The 16,362-nt window shown below is 42.5% G+C and overlaps 2 protein-coding genes across 3 annotated transcripts; both read right to left on the bottom strand.

Moving 5' to 3' along the window:
* Window positions 1–343: 343 nt before the first annotated feature.
* On the bottom strand, window positions 344–10,271 carry Tmem230 (transmembrane protein 230). 2 transcript variants are annotated; one of them, XM_048348838.1, is made up of 4 exons: window positions 10,170–10,271; window positions 7,132–7,252; window positions 4,534–4,656; window positions 344–1,795 (listed from the first exon to the last, which is right to left on the bottom strand). In XM_048348838.1, exons 2-4 carry the CDS (start codon window positions 7,228–7,230, stop codon window positions 1,655–1,657), a joined length of 363 nt encoding a protein of 120 aa, XP_048204795.1. In that variant the 5' UTR covers window positions 7,231–7,252; window positions 10,170–10,271; the 3' UTR covers window positions 344–1,654. The 2 variants fall into 2 exon arrangements, with proteins under 2 accessions (XP_048204795.1, XP_048204796.1); XM_048348839.1 differs by lacking the exon at window positions 10,170–10,271 and adding an exon at window positions 9,932–10,073.
* Window positions 10,272–11,591: 1,320 nt separating this feature from the next.
* Window positions 11,592–15,906, bottom strand: Pcna (proliferating cell nuclear antigen). The gene is made up of 6 exons (XM_048348836.1): window positions 15,503–15,906; window positions 14,513–14,610; window positions 14,313–14,380; window positions 12,999–13,193; window positions 12,052–12,175; window positions 11,592–11,969 (listed from the first exon to the last, which is right to left on the bottom strand). Exons 1-6 carry the CDS (start codon window positions 15,721–15,723, stop codon window positions 11,890–11,892), a joined length of 786 nt encoding a protein of 261 aa, XP_048204793.1. The 5' UTR covers window positions 15,724–15,906; the 3' UTR covers window positions 11,592–11,889.
* Between the last annotated feature and the right edge of the window lie 456 nt (window positions 15,907–16,362).

Genomic DNA, 16,362 nt, shown 5'->3' with positions numbered 1-16,362 from the left:
TTAAACGGTGATTCTCAGATCTCAGCCTTCTGAGTAGCTAGGATTACAGTAATGAGCCACCAGCACCTGGCCTTTTCGTTCAGTTTTGAATTTTCTTACTAGCACTATCATTATGTTTACCAAATAAAAGTAATTGGGTTTGGCTGAAAACACCCAGTCTGAGCTTTACTTGCAAGCACTGCCCAACAAAACTATACATTACTATATGCCACTCACATTTTAACTTTCGAGGCCCCAAAACTTCAGAGCACTAGAGTCCCAGGCTTTCCTCCCATTACCAAATGCACCCAAACTCAGAGGATGCTTTGAGTCATTCTTTGTTTTTCAAGTCCTCTTTCCTTACCCATATATACTCACTGCACTGGTGACTTCAACCAACAGCATGGCTCTGAGGGTAACTGCCCAAAGACTGACTCCTAAAGTCCAGTGGTACTATACTGCATCTGCCTCCTCCATGGCTCCCCAGGAATGTTGAGTACACATCCAGAGTGTGTAACACAGGCAAGAATGAACTAATGTTCCCTTAAACCTTGTCCTATTCACAGCCTTCTAAGTATCAGCAATGGCATGTCTAGGCCTCTAGCTGTCCAAGCCCACAATCTCAGAGTACAAGAATCACTGGAAAGTCTGAATCATGTTACCTAAAAATAAAGTCTTTGGTACTAAGATCAAAGATACCATATAATCACTAAAATGTTTTTTTGAAACATGCTTCAAGTTCATTTAAGTCTAGGATTTGGATTTTGACATTTTCTCTTGAATAAAAGTCACTTTTTTTTTGCAAGGTAGGAAACAGAATCAACTTGAAAAGCAATCTAATCTTCCAGGAATGTAGGCCAAATATTGCAATCTTTAGCGGAATGACATCATAGTAGTAAGTGCTAGCAATAAGGTTATAAACCCTAAATAGTAATCACCCATCTACATTTCTCATTAAGAAACAGCTAAAAGTCCAGCCCTTAAAGGCACGATACTCAGAATGTCTTGATCTCCACCGGATAGAATGATCCAAATTATGTTGGCCATCCTATCAGGAAATTAGTTCAGAGCTGGCCAGGCATTGGTTATCAGAGAAAGTGTGTAACATTTTGAAAACATACTAAGCAATTTAAAAAAAGTCCTGGTTGCTGCTAAGAAAAAAAAAAGTATAAATGGATTTTTATCATTTTTTTCACCAGAACATGAAAGTAGAGATGTAGGGGATATAATACTTAAGATATTTTTAAAATAACTTACTAATAAGAAATTAGACACACTACATTTTTCCATTTGCTGTAAGGAAAAAAAATCAACAATGAAGATTATTTAAAAGAGATGTTCTACTCTAAAGAGGGTGGTAGTGGTAATATTTTCCACTACAGAATAATCTCCTGCTTTACCAGACAATTAACCTTACTATTCTTCCATGATACGTATTCATGTGGAAAAACTTGAGCTTTGCCAGGGCCGGGAGATGACGAACAAAGCAGGTCCTAATTAGCTAACTGTAAGCTTAGTGAAAATTTTTGTAATGGACTCATAGAATCTGGCCATTGTTTTGCTAAACATCTGCAAAGCGCAGAATTCCTCAGTGCTTAGCCATAGTTTCTGTTCAATATCTTAAAGCTGGATGCAGTCACACTGTGAACTCTTCTCCTCAGGGGTGAGATGAATGCTAGTCATCAAAATCTGGGATGTCATCATAGGAGTAACCCCGGTAGCCTTTGGATGCATAGTAGGCGATGCGCAAATGGTAAAATCCAGGCAGGAACACCAGAATGCCAATAATCAAAACAGGAACGGCCCGGTCTGCCCCCTAGTGGCAGAAGAAGAAAATAATTAGTACCATTTCAGTTACATCAAATCCATCCAATAGTATTTTACACTGTTCTAAACACTTGGAGTAGGACACTATATCAAGATTAAAAGTATACATCTCTCTTCACCCTTATGAACACATAAGATGATGCTAAGTGAAATGAACTCCATGTTATGGAAACGATTGTTATATCACAGTTGTAACCACTTTCAACGTCCCATATGTATCTGTAGCTTCTATTATTGATGATGTTCTTGTATCACCTTCCAGTGGTTGTACCTACACTATCTCTGTAATTTTATCTGAGTATATTGGAGACTGTGTATACTGGTATTAAAACTAGGAAATTGAAAGGGAATACCAAAATTGAGAGACACAGGGTAAAAAAAGACAACTACAAAAGCAATACTTGCAAAACTGTTTGGAGTAAGTGAACTGAACACCTCATGGGGGGAAAGGGAAAGGGAGAGGAGGGAGGGGGGTATGAGGGACAAGGTAACAATCAGTACAAGAAATGTATCCAATGCCTAACGTATGAAACTATAACCTCTCTGTACATCAGTTTGATAATAAAAATTTGAAAAAAAATAAAAGTATACATCTCTCTTGGTCTCAGTTATAAACTGGAAGCTTCTTTTTCTCTCCCCAGTGTTTGGAATAGAAAGCAGGAAACACCTATTCATAGGTACGGGGGTGGGGTGGTGGTGGTGGTGGTGTGTGTGTCTCTGTGTGTGTGTCTGTGTGTTACTCTGGGGGTTTGAATTCAGGGCCTGGGCATCATCTATCCAGGGGCTTGAACTCAGGGCCGGGTCACCATATCTCACCAGTTTTGCTCAAGGGTAGTGCTCTACCACTTCAGTCACAGCTCTCCTTCTGGTTTGTTGGTTAACTGGAAATAAAAGTCTCATGGACTTTCCTGCCTTGGCTAGCTCCCAACCTCAGATTTGAGCATCCTATAGCTAGGATTATAGGCATGGACCACCAATGCTGGGCTCACAACTAGCTGCACCTGGCTATTAAAGTTCTTTTTGTTGTTGTTGGTGGTCGTGGGGCTTGAACTCAGCCTGGGCACTGTCCCTGGCTCTTCAGCTCAAGTCTACCACTTGAGCCACAGCATCACTTTGGTTTTCTGGTGGTTGACTGGAGGTAAGAGTCTACGGTCTTTCCTGCCCTGTCTGGCTTTGAACCATGATACTCAGATCTCAGCCTGCTAAGTAGTTAGGATTACAGGTGTGAGCCACCGGTGCCAGGCTATTAAAGTTCTTAGTGGTAAACCAGGCCACTGGTGACTCATGTTTGTAATCGTAGCTACTCAGGAGGCTGAGATTTGAAGACCATTTTTTTTTTTTTTTTTTTGCCAGTCCTGGGCTTGGACTCAGGGCCTGAGCACTACCCCTGGCTTCTTTTTGCTCAAGGCTAGTAACTCTGCCACTTGAGCCACAGTGCCACTTCTGGCCATTTTCTATATATGTGGTGCTGGGGAATTGAGCCCAGGGTTTTATGTATACATAGGCAAGCATTCTTGCCACTAGGCCATATTCCCAGCCCTGAAGACCATGTTTCATAGCTAGGCAGACAGACAAATTTGAGACTCATCTCCAATTAACCAGAAAAGGGCCAGAAGTAGAACTGTGGCTTAATGGCAGAATGTCAACCTTGAATGAAACACTAAGCAAGAGTGTGAGGTCCTGAGTTCAAGTCCTAGTACTAGCATACGCACACAGAAAAATAATTGTGAACACATCATAATTCTATCTTTGATAACAAGAACTCATATTCAAAACTCTTCATATATTTAGTAATATATAGTATATAGACAAATTAACTTCCCCTAACTGGATACATGGTTCTCTTTCATTTTTTGTAAGTGTACAGATATGTGTAAGTATATACAACAACAGTGCTTTGTTGGTATGTGTAATGGATATGAATTATGATCAGAATCAGTTCAAGACAACTGAAGATAGAGTATATAAAGAATCTGAAAGAACCACTACACACCACTTTAGGTTTCTAGGGTATAATGTTGAAGTTCAACAGAACTCTATCAACACAATGTCAGAAGGAACCAGTTTATGAGGTTCTATAGCCCCACACCTATACAAGACTGTTATTCATTGCCAAACACTGAGCAGTATATCAGGGCTGCTGCAGAGGTGCAATAACAGCATGCTTCTCCAGCTACAGCCCTTTAACAATCAGGCATCCTGAATGCCAAGCTCCACTGTGCTACTCTAAACTTTGACAGTAGGAAACTGCCCAATAATCTCAGGCCAATTTCCCTTACCTAACACTCAGCACACAGGAATGGAAGAAATATTTTGCTCAGTAGAAAAAAAAATGTTTTATCAGAGAACAAATATTTTTCTTCCTATGCAATTGTAACCTTTCTGTACAACTATTCAATTAAAAATTTGTTTTTCTTATGGAATCTGCTGTACCAGATAGGAATATAAATAGAATTGTGGCTCGCATTTTTTTTTTTTTTGCCAGTCCTGGGCTTTGGACTCAGGGCCTGAGCACTGTCCCTGGCTTCTCTTTGCTCAAGGCTAGCACTTTGCCACTTGAGTCACAGCGCCACTTCTGGCCATTTTCTGTATATGTGGTGCTGGGGAATCGAACCTAGGGCTTCAAGTATATGAGGCAAGCGCTCTTGCCACTAGGCCATATCCCCAGCCCTTGTGGCTCACATTTTAAAGATCTGACAGCACATTCCCACATACCCCTCAGCTTACCCCTTTGCTGATGTATCCCGACAGCAGGAGGGAGCCTATGATAATGAGAAAAGCTCCAATCAAAAACAGCACCGTGGCAAGCGCAATGGCCTTATAAGGGATCTTAGGTGGGCTTTTCTTAAACTGAAAGAGAAACCAAAACAAACAAAAGAACAAAGAACATTAAGTAAATATTAGAACAGATTTGGAGAGGGGAGGGGGCAGGGAATCTCCTGGGGAAAGGAGGATTACAAAGAGGGTAAATTAAGATGAATATGGTCCAGGTAGTATATTTGCATGTATAAAAACAGAATAATGGAACACTATGAAACTGTTTTTTTTTTTTTTTTGCCAGTCCTGGGCCTTGGATTCAGGGCCTGAACACTGTCCCTGGCTTCTTCTTGCTCAAGATTAGCACTCTGCCACTTGAACCACAGCGCCACTTCTGGCCTTTTCTATATATGTGGTGCTGAGGAATTGAACCCAGGGCTTCATGCATGCAAGGCAAGCACTCTACTGCTAAGCCATATTCCCAGCAAGTGGTAGAGTTGTAACCTCATTGGCCACCTGTGTGTGGCAAGCTTAACCATGTGGTATTTGCCTTTATAACCTAACCCCAAGAGCAGCCTGGAGTGCAGGGACCCAGCTCCCGAGTCTGGGCTGTCACCCTGGCCAGTCAGTTCACTTTTTACTTCCCCAATAAATCCATCTTTTTACTTGAAAACAAAAATAGGAGTGGAGCTGGACATCAGTGGCTCAAGCCTATAAACCTACTTAGGAGGCTGATATCAGAGATCGGAAGCTACTCAGGAGGCATATATGAGGATAACATTTCAAAGCCAGCCCAGGCAGATAAATCTGAGAAGCATCTCTAAGTAACTAGCAAAAAACTGGAAGTGGAGGTGTAGCTCCAGTGGTAGAGTGCTAGCCATGAGTGAAAAATCTAAGCAAGAGTGTGAGGCCCAAAGTTCAAGGTTGAGAATAGTAAATTGAGAGGAAGGTGGGAACGAAAAGGAGGAAAAGGAGAGAAAGGAGAGAAAGGAGAGAGGGGAGAGAGGGGAGAGAGTGGGGGAAGGGGAAACTGACAGAGAGGGAAGGATAGGGAAAAGAGAGAATGTTGATGGGATACATTGTTATGCATATATGGAAATGTCACAATAAAATACCCGTTGTACCACTAATATATGCTAATAAATGAAAGAAAAACAAAAAATATCTTAAACCAAGGAAGATAACCAAACTGGATGCTTTGAGTGTCCTAAAGTGTGTCTTACCACCCAGCACATACACCTCTAGGGAGAAAGCAAAAAAACAGGCAACCAAAGAAGCTCCAGCTATCCTCTAACAGTAGTCACTCCAAGCAACGCAATGGTTCTAATCTCTTTCCACAGACCATACATTATAGCTGGAGAAACTTCCTTTTTTTTTTTTGCCAGTCCTGGGCCTTGGACTCAGGGCCTGAGCACTGTCCCTGGCTTCTTTTTTCTAGTTGTTCAAGGCTAGCACTCTGCCATTTGAGCCACAGCGCCACTTCTGGCCATTTTCTGTATATGTGGTTCTGGGGAATCAAACCCAGGGCTTCATATATACGAAGCAAGCACTCTTGCCACTAGGCCATATTCCCAGCCCCTGGAGAAACTTCTGAAACTACTTTATGGTCATTTGTTCATTAGACAAATATTTAGTAAAAGGCCTGGCACATGGATACCTGTACCGATCTATGGAGATCAGGCTATAGAAAAGAAGCTAAATGACTTCTGACATTGAAAGTTAAGTTAGCATACAAAGTTTAGAAACAGACATTCTCAGTCTTTTTAAAAAGCAGAGCCTTGTGAACATGTTCAATTTAAATATAAGACTTAAGAGACAAACTTTTTACAGTTTGGCTCCAGGCTAAATCGGACTTAACTGTCAGGAAGCTTCCCAGGTCTATTTTTATCTCTCCTTCAACTAAAGGACCAAAGAGTACAAGAACATCGATTTGTTTATATTTAAAAGAATAGGGGGCTGGGAATATGGCCCAGTGGTAGAGTGCTTGCCTCATGTAAAAGAATAGGTTCCCACTACATCCTTAGTTCTAGTTCCACCTAGAATACCTATTCAAAGGGGAAGTGGGCAAAGGAGATATTTTACTAGTGTTTGATATATAATGGGCTGAATAGGATATAAACTTAATATTGGTTTACTTACTGTTTGTCACAAAAAAAATACCTTTAATAAATTGGATCTCAGGACATCAGGAAAGAAGGAAGATTCCCAGAATCTGCTGGCTTTAGCAGTTAGTTTCTCCCTTAAAAGATGAACTGACTTTGACTAAAGTGTAAATCATAGTACTTAAAACAAAATTCAATTTTATTCTAGATAAACTAAATAAAGTTACAAAGCTCTGGCTTTACAAATAAAAATTGGAAATGGACAATATTGGAATTGGTTTGAAACCATCCTACCAATGTCTCCTTCACCAAGGTAGAGCCCAGAGGGACTCAAATGAGGCTACTTCTTGTTGCTCCCTCTAATTTCCAGTAAGAATTACCCAAATTTCCACCTAGAAAGGTCTTCCTGCTAAGATCTCAAGAAAAACATAGCTAGGAGTTTTTGTCATTTCTCTTTTGCACATACCTGAAGGTCAATGTAGCCATCATCTGTGCTGGAAAGCCGTGAGTATTTTACTTTACTACTGGGGATTCCAGTAGCTAGGTTGGTACGAGACGGCATCATAACACGGTAACACGGCTACGGTCTGCAACAAAAGGATGGTTATTTTCTGTAGGTGACTAATTATTACAGGCAATGACTTTAGGAGTTCTGGGCTGCCTTGTCATACTGTACCTCACAACATAGGTTTCACTGTTCCAATACAGTGAAAACCTCAATTCCTTATCTACTCTGGTTTGTCCCCAGTAGTTTGTCATTGCTATCAATGACAGCCAAGACATTCACCAAAAACTACACCCAGTTTATTTTTACCATCATTGTTCCCTGCCTCTTATTTCTCCCAGATACACAGAGTAGCTGGAAGAGTGGAAATTTTTATTCAGGTCCCTTGGATTTTTATTCATCTCATTTTTATTAATTTTATTCTAGATAAACTAAATAATGCTACAAAGCTCTGGATTTACAAATAAAATTTGGAAATGGAATTGGTTTGAAATCGTTCTATCAATGTCTGCTTCACCAAGGTAGAGCCCAATGGGACTCAGATGAGGCTACTTCTTGTTGCTCCTTCTAATTTCCAGTGAGAATTACTCCGACTTCCACCTAGAATTTTATCAACTCCATTGTAGTGCTACCTTTTTTCCCTGCCCCTCTTTGCATATACTCTTTGTAACTTTGTGGTTTGTCAGGAAGCATAAGGAATGGAACACATTCTTATCAGTATTTTGCCTGTTTCTCCTGGAGGGACATCCTCCACCCACCCACCATTTTTCTGGCAGTGTGGTGATTTGAACTTAGGCAAGTGTTCTACCACTAAGGCATACCTCTAGACTCTTTATGCACCAGCTATTTTAAGCTAGGGCCTCACTTCTTGCCCAGGAATATACCTGGACTGTGATCTACCTATTTTATTTTAGATTTCCCACAATAGCTGGGATGACAGGTATGTACCATGACCATCCCTGGCTTCTTCCATTGAGGCTGTTTCCCTGCCTTTTCTGCCTAAGGCTGGTCTAGAACTGCACTACTGCAATTTCAAGTCTCTCCTGAAGCTAAGATGACAAGCTGTGCTATCACACCAGTGATGGCTTGAGAAGGGGTCTCCCTAACTTTTCTGTATGGGTTGGTCTCAAACTTTGATTGACCTGTTATGGGCAATTGAGTGTGAGCCATTTGAACTTGGCTTGCACTCAGGTCCCTTACTTTCCCACTCAAGGCTAGCACTCTCACTTAAGCCACACCTCCAGTTCCAGCTTTTTGTTGGTAATTGGAGAGAAGTCTCTAAATGGTTTTGAGCCATGATCCTAAGATCTCAGATTTCTAAGTGTCTAGGATTATGGGTGAGACCCACCAGCAAACTCAGCTGACATTCTTTTAAGACAAAAGGCCTGCAAAATTTCTTGTAAATTTGTGTAACATATTAGTAACTTCAGATATACCTCCCTTTCTGTCTCAACCAAAAGCAATTTCACCTTCTAGACCGTGAAGCTACATAAAAACACTGAATAAAAGTTTGGTTATTGTTAAAAATATTTATAGTAACCATGAAACCTCAGCTCTCATCTAGCTTGAGAGTTGGGAATACTTTACAACAATGACTTAGCCTAAAGAAAACTAAGTACTTCAATTAGGACTACATAAAACAACAAAACAAAGGTGAGCTTTTTCTTTGGTCTACTTCTGATGAACATCATCATAATGGCAGTATTCAGTCTTGGTTACTTGACAGGCATTATTGTGCTTTCTAAGTAACTCCAAAAATTAGCAAGCTGCTATACAGTTGTCATTTCAGTAATGCTAATAATCCACATGCTTTTCTAAAAGGAGTTCAAGCCAAACACTGGTAACTCAAGCCCATAATCCTAGCTACTCACAAGGTTGAGATATGACCATAGCCATGAGATGCACAGGCAGTTAAAGTCCATGATTCTCTTATCTCCAATTAATCTCTCACACACACGATGTAGACTTGTGGCTCATGTGATAGATCATGAGCAGTGAGCAAAAAAAACGCAGAGACAGCACCCAGGCCCCGAGTTTAAACCCCAGGATTAGTACACACACATAAGATTTTTAAAAAAAGGGTTCAGTCTACACTATTAGATTTTTAGTGTTGTGATCACAATGACATACCTCTTTAAATTTTAAAAAGTTCATAGGGTATGTGAGATTTTTAGGATATTTAATCACACCTGATTTATATTAACCTTTTTAAAAAAAGTTAATGTGCCACTCGCCGTATATATACGAAACAAAATCACAGTGAGATGGGTTTTTTCTTAAGGAAAATAATTTACAAAGAACGGAAAACTCAAAACGTAAGAGTATTTTCAAAGTATCGGTCTAAGTTTCCAACCGGCTTTTTGCCAGCGCAAACGCAACACCCTTATTATCAGCACCAGGGTGCTATCAAAGAATTATCAAACCATCAGTAAACCCAGAGCCGCTTCTGGCCTCTAATCCTAGCTACTTAGAAGGCTAATTATCTGAGGGCTGTGGTTCAAAGTCAGCCCAGGAAATAAAGCCCGTGAGACTCTTTACCTCTAGCCGGCGCAAAGCCAGAAGTGGAGTTGTGGCTCAAGGGGCAGAGTGCTGGCCTTGAACACAAAAGCTAACGGACAGCTGCCAGACTGAGTTCAAGCCCCAGACAGACAGACAGACGGACGGACAGACAGACACAGACAGACAGATACACACACACACACACACGCATGCATCAGGGAAGCGCCTGGAACAGTGCCTAGCATTAAGAGCCTTTACATACACTAATTTTCTGCCAGTCTCCAGAGGTTGCCAGGGACTGAAAAAAGACCCGACGAGAACTTAGACGTAACACAAGCAAAACTGGCTTTTGGGCGAGGCCAATGGTGGCTGCGCAGGCAAACGCATCACACCGAGGCCTCAAAGCTGCTGGCAGGGAAGGCGCGTCCGCTCCGACTCGCTACACGCCCGCTTTACCGGAGCGCGGTGCCAGGACGCCCGCGCGCGGGGATCTCGCTCACCGTTGCCAATCGAGGCGGGCCGGGATGCATGTCACGCACCGCCTGCGGCGCCCGCCTAACTGCCGCTCGGACACTTACGCCAGCGCAGCCTATCGCCGGAAGTCACATGCGGGTGGAGACGCGCCGGAAGTTGCGTCACGGGAGGCGCCGACGTTTCATAGGCTTCCTGGGCAAGTCGCCGGAAGATCTTTCGCCAGGGTTGGCGTCTTGCGGGAGGTGTCGGGGCATGTCCGAGTTGTACGATCTGAGGTTCAGAAGCCATTTCTCTTGCGGCTGGTGGGTGGGTCTCGAGGCCCCCCCGCCCCCACCGCCTACCTGGGTCATAGTCGGCCCTCATTACGTAGTTCCTTCCCTAACTGCTGGGTCACGGCTCAGTTTAAGTCCCTGTGGCTGAAGTGAAAGTACCTAGACTGCCAGAACCCAATCCCTTTCCTGTGGAAGGCACAGCACTGTGCTGTCAGCACTCTACTGCGGTGGCCTATTTTCCCTCTCTTGGTTATTAGACCTCCTCAGCTAAGAGAGTGGTTTGCCCAAAAGGGATTTTTTTTTTTTTGCCAGTCCTGGGCCTTGAACTCAGGGCCCGAGCACTGCCCCTGGCTTCTTCCCGCTCAAGGCTAGCACTCTGCCACCTGAAACACAGCACCCCTTCCGGCTTTTTCTATATATGTGGTGCTGAGGAATCGAACCCAGGGCTTCATGTGTACGAGATGAGCACTTTACCACTAGGCCATATACCCAGCCCCCAAAAGGGATATTTTAAGTACAAACTTTTCTGAAAGATCAAGTACAATTGGATGAGTTTTGACAAACGCATAATCTTGGAATCGCTACCAGTCTAGATAAAACATTTCCATCACCCCAACAGGTTTCCACCAGTGCACCTTCGCAATTGGTATCCCGCACTCATTGCCATAGTAACTACTGGATGTGGTTAATGCTAAATAAGCTAGAATTCAATCCAAGTACAAAATTAGTTGGCCCAACAAGATTGTGACTTTACTGGCAGTAGTTACCAGTTTTTTTTGGTGCGTGTTTTTTTTTTAAACAAACGCAGGCCTTTGGTCTCAACATCCTTGAAATTTATGCCAAACAAGAATTTTCATGATCGACAACCAAGTTTCTTAAGTCCATCACAGATCTACCAAAGCTTTCAAGATGGGGGGGGGGGCGCGCATTAAGCCTCTGTAAAGTGTTAATCTTGCTAATTAAAAAACACAAGTGACATACTGTTCCTTTTCATTCTACTTGGAGATAGAATAGCAAAGTAAGTTTGGTAATGAACTCATCCAACTCACTGGTCACCTACTGTACTTGAAATACTTGGCTGGGTTTTTTGTATTTATGCCAAATTGCTCTAAGCTGGAAAAAAATACATTTACATAAAAGGGGATAATTATAGTCCAAATGAAGGCACTGTTCAGTGACATTTGAAATCCAGGTAACTTTATTTAAATTGGAAAACACTATGACCCTTTTGTTATACAAAAATCACCAGGAATATTTCTAAGTAAGGTAAAATGATTTCTAGGTTAACAAGATTTGACTTTGGATTTTAATTTTTAAACAAACTCGAGAAATGGAGCAAAAAATAGATATTTACAAAGCAGTATCTACATATGTACTCAGATACAAACTTGGTGACAGGCAAGACTTCAGTAGGTGCTGTGTCTCAGAAGCAGTTCTTAAAGGTTGTAATTATTTTCTTGGATTTTATGATTGCTTAAGATCCTTCTTCGTCCTCAATCTTGGGAGCCAAATAGTACTTCAAATGTCCCATGTCAGCAATTTTATACTCCACAACTGAAAGAAAACAGTTCATTACTGAGGAGTGTCACATATACTACCTAAAAAAACAATGTTCAAACTTACTAGATTATCTTACCAAGAGGTACATCAGCAGACATACTGAGTGTCACTGTAGGAGAGAGTGGAGTGGCTTTTGTAAAGAAGTTCAGATACCTCAGTGCAAAAGTTAGCTGAACTGGCTCGTTCATCTCTATGGCAACCTACAGGAGAAAATAGGATTCATTATATCGAAGAAGTTGCATTCCATTTAATTCATAATATATATTAGAAGGCACACCAAAAAAAACTTTACTACAGGGTGCTATTAAACTTTGAAGAAAAAACAAGCATTAGCCCCTTTCCTATATGAAATGTATTCAAGCAATCAAGTATATGTGTAATAGAAAAGCTGCTCTTCAAGGCCTTGGCTGTTCACAACTCTAATACACTCTGCTAAATGTGAATGCTACTATATTTCATCCTAGTGGTCTGTCCTATTAATTCAGTCTTCTAGGTACTCTTAAAAAGGTATGTTTTCTAGCCTTAGCAATGAACCCCCCTCATTTAAATTTTAATTTCCAAAGCCTACGACTAGGTATCAATTGTCACTTTATATCTTGTTTTTCTACTTTTGTACACATAAAACGAATCTAAGGACTATAGGCTTTTACCAACTTTTACCCCCTAACCATATATATTTATTGTTTCTAGCCTGTCCTCATTCACTTGGCAAAAGCAGTCTATATCCAGAAAGCTAAAGGCCAGACACTAGCATTTTAATCCTATCCTAAGAACATTTTGGTTTTAACTCACAAATTTATTTTCTATGTTTTGGAAAAGTGTTGAATTTGCACTCCCATTTCAGACATCATTTTAAGTTAGATGACAAATCACTTGCAGAATTCAACAGAATCTTCCAACTTTCAAATTACTTGCAATGCAACTGTTTATTCTTTAATATTAGCAAATAATCTAGTGCCAAACAGTAGTGCCACCAGTGGTCTTGCAGAAGTTTCTATTTAAACAGAAAACTATAGTACTTACAGCTTCCTCCTCTTTATCAACAGTACTTGTTTGTGACAACTTAATATTTCCATTTCCAAGTTCTCCACTTGCAGAAAATTTCACTCCATCTTTTGCACAGGATATTACAACAGCATCTCCAATATGACTGAGGTCTCGGCATATACGTGCAAATTCACCAGAAGGCATCTTTATCACACAGCTGTACTCTTGTTCCTAAAAAATAAAAACATTTTTAAAAACTAATTTAGCTGGGTACTAGTGGCTCACGCCTATAATCCTAGCTACTCAGGAGGCTGAGATCTGAGGATCACAGTTCAAAGCCAGCCAGGGCAGGAAAGTCTGAGAGTCTCTTGTCTCCAATTAACTACCAGAAAATTGGAAGTGGTGCTGTGGCTCAAGTGGTAGAGTGCTAGCCTTGAGCTCAAGAGCACAGGGACAGCACCCAGGCCCAGAGTTCAAACCCCATGACTGACCAAAAGAAGAAAAAAAGACAAAAAAAAAAAAACCCCACAAAAAAAAACCCACAAAAAACTTGTGCTCTCAGTTTTTCTTAAGATGCTCACAACTTTAAATAATCCTAGATACCCAGGAGGCTGAAATCTTGAGGATCTGAGTTCAAAGCCAGCCCAAATAGAAACTGCAAAACTCCCACCTCTAGTTAACCAGCAATAAAAGCTGGACTGGAGGCATGGCTCAAGTGGCAGAACACTAGCTGCAAGCAAGCTGGGCTAAGTGTGAAGCTTTAAGTATAAGCTCTGGTACTGGCCTCCACCCAAAAGCTGTAATTTACAATGTAATACTTTTTAATTACACTAAACTTGTAATCTCTGAACACATTCAACTATCCAGGAACAAGAGCATCCTTATCATTCTCCAGAGCTAAATCAAGAGGACTTTAGGATATGACAGAATGATGGTACAAACATACTCATCTGCTTTCTAAAAGAAATGGATACATTAAGCATCTTAAACACCCCCAATGTTTTCCCTTCCCTTTTATGTTAATAAGAACCTTAATAAATGTCTCCTAATGTAGCTTTAAAACTACTTAGAACAAAAAACAAACATTCCACAAAAAAGAACAAAGAACTCAACCATGTCTGGAAGGGTAATGCAAACAGGCAGCTGGCAACAAGCAGTGATTTTGGTAGAATCCTGTGGTTTAGTAAAATGACAAGCGTCATTCAAAATACTAAAAGCCCACTTTGAAACATGCATGCAGCAGCAGTCTTCTACAAAAACCTATTAGGAAGTAGGCATTGTATTACACAAACCATCAGTATGTAAGTAAGATATGTGCAGTGTGTCCCTCAATTAGAAACTGATACTCACTGGAATTCCAAGTTGTTCAACATCTAAGTCCATTAGCTTCATTTCATAGTCTGAAACTTTCTCTTGATCTACCAAAAGAAAGCAGATGTTACTGAAGAAAAGCATGTGTTCAGAGCTAATTTATAGCCATCCAAAAATTCTGAGAAACACTGCGCTTTTCATTTTCTGTAACATAACTCCACTAAAAGGGTACCACTTACTTGGTGCTTCAAACACTAGTGCCAATGTGTCTGCATTATCTTCAGCCCTTAGTGTAATGATGTCTTCATTGCCAGCACATTTTAATATTTTGGACATGCTAGAACACAAAACATGGGGTTTAAGATCAACACCAGCTGCTCAAGATCTAGATTTCCAGATAATTACAAATGATCATTTTCATCTGTAAGAGGAACTGGTGAGAAGGGTACAAGTTCTTTTGGGGGAAGGTGTATGTGTCCTATGGTTCTGGAATGAATGCAATGGTAGTATTTAAACACTACGCCATCAAGCTAGAGACCAAGTACAAACCCCAGTACCACCAAAAACAAAAGCAAAAAAAGCCAAGAAAGCTGAAGCTAGTAAGCCCATTAAACATGCACATAGCTATGTTACTCCTAAATGGCACTCTCACAGACCTTATGTTTTTGAGACATAGTCTTGCTCAGAGGCTATACTAGCCTTACAGGGGCCAGCCTCTGGCCGCAGCCTCTCCAGTGCTGGACTACAGGTGGCAGCTTTCTCACAAATAGGTGGTACTAGTTGGGTGGTGATCTGTTAAGGAAAAGCCATTACCCTGGATAAATTTTACACATGTTCAGAATGCTCACTGTGACTCCAATGAAAGGCTGGAAACAACGTAGGGGCCCTATAAATGGTGACTAGGGACATTCTCATTAGAGCAACAATGAGGACGAAGGTTTGCCATCCAGGCTGCTAGCATTTAATGAACTAAGAACACAGAAACAGTATTTTCCCCCGCCACCTCGCGCTTTGTGATTTTGGCGCGGAAAGGGCCGGTCCCCAAGGTTGCCAGCGCGGGCTTTTTCGGAATCGCGGGCTCCGCTGGGCCCCGCCCCCGGCATCCCGCGCCAATGAGAAAGCACGGATAGCCCACGCCAGCCAATGGGAGCCCGGGTCAGACGCTCTCCCGCCAAGAGCCGGCCCTGGCGAAGGGCCAGGGCCCGGAGCCCCATGACCCCGGAGCTCACCTGGTGAGGTTCACGCCCATGGCCAGGTTGCGGTCGCAGCGATACGTGTCGAAGCCTTCGGAGCGCAGGGTGAGCTGCACCAAGGAGACGTGTGACGAGTCCATGCTCTGGAGGTTCACGCCCCCGGAGCTGATGTCCCAGCAGGCCTCGTTGATGAGGTCTTTGAGCGCCTCCAGCACCTTCTTCAGGATGGAGCCCTGGACCAAGCGTGCCTCGAACATGGTGGTGGATCCGCAACGACAGCTACACGGATAAGGAGTGAAGCTTGCCTAGCTGGCTTAGGCTTCCCGGGGCTCCGAGCGAAGGCGACGGAAGCGAGAGTCAGAACTGGGGAGACAACCCGTCGCTGCGCCTGCAACCGTTTAATGCCGCCGTTCTCGCAAACGCGCGCTTCCCGCCCCTGCGCTCGTGCTCTACGTCATCACGTTGGCCCCGCCTACCATGTAAGCGGAGGAACTCTAGGACCAATCGTATCCCTTGCTTGCACAAGGGCCGCCCTATCGAACACCCATTGGAAGATGAGTGCAAGGCAGGGCGGGGCACTCGGGTAGCTAGGGGCCCGCGGCCTGGCCCGTGGCGTCCAGTTCTTCTCTGGCTTTCTTGTTTCCTAGGTGCGCTTCTTTCGTGCTTCCAGGCGTCCTGTGGGCAGGCGCTAGCTGGATCGCCGAGACCCAGTTTTGCGGTGCCTCCTCGGCTTCCCACTTCCTAGCAGTTTCCAGCTATGACTGGGAAAGTGAAACGGAAACGAGCCGGAAAAACACGCCTGGGCTTAACCTGAAGAGTATCATTGCTCAAATACGCACTTTATTTTTGCGTTCCGTTCCCTTAAAGGTTATCTCAGGCTGGGCGCGGGGGCTGGT

The sequence above is a fragment of the Perognathus longimembris genome, chromosome 6, assembly GCF_023159225.1.
Source record: "Perognathus longimembris pacificus isolate PPM17 chromosome 6, ASM2315922v1, whole genome shotgun sequence".
Lineage (NCBI taxonomy): Eukaryota > Metazoa > Chordata > Mammalia > Rodentia > Heteromyidae > Perognathus > Perognathus longimembris.
The sequence above is the reverse complement of the archived record's forward strand: the minus strand, read 5'-3'. Positions and strand labels throughout refer to the sequence as shown.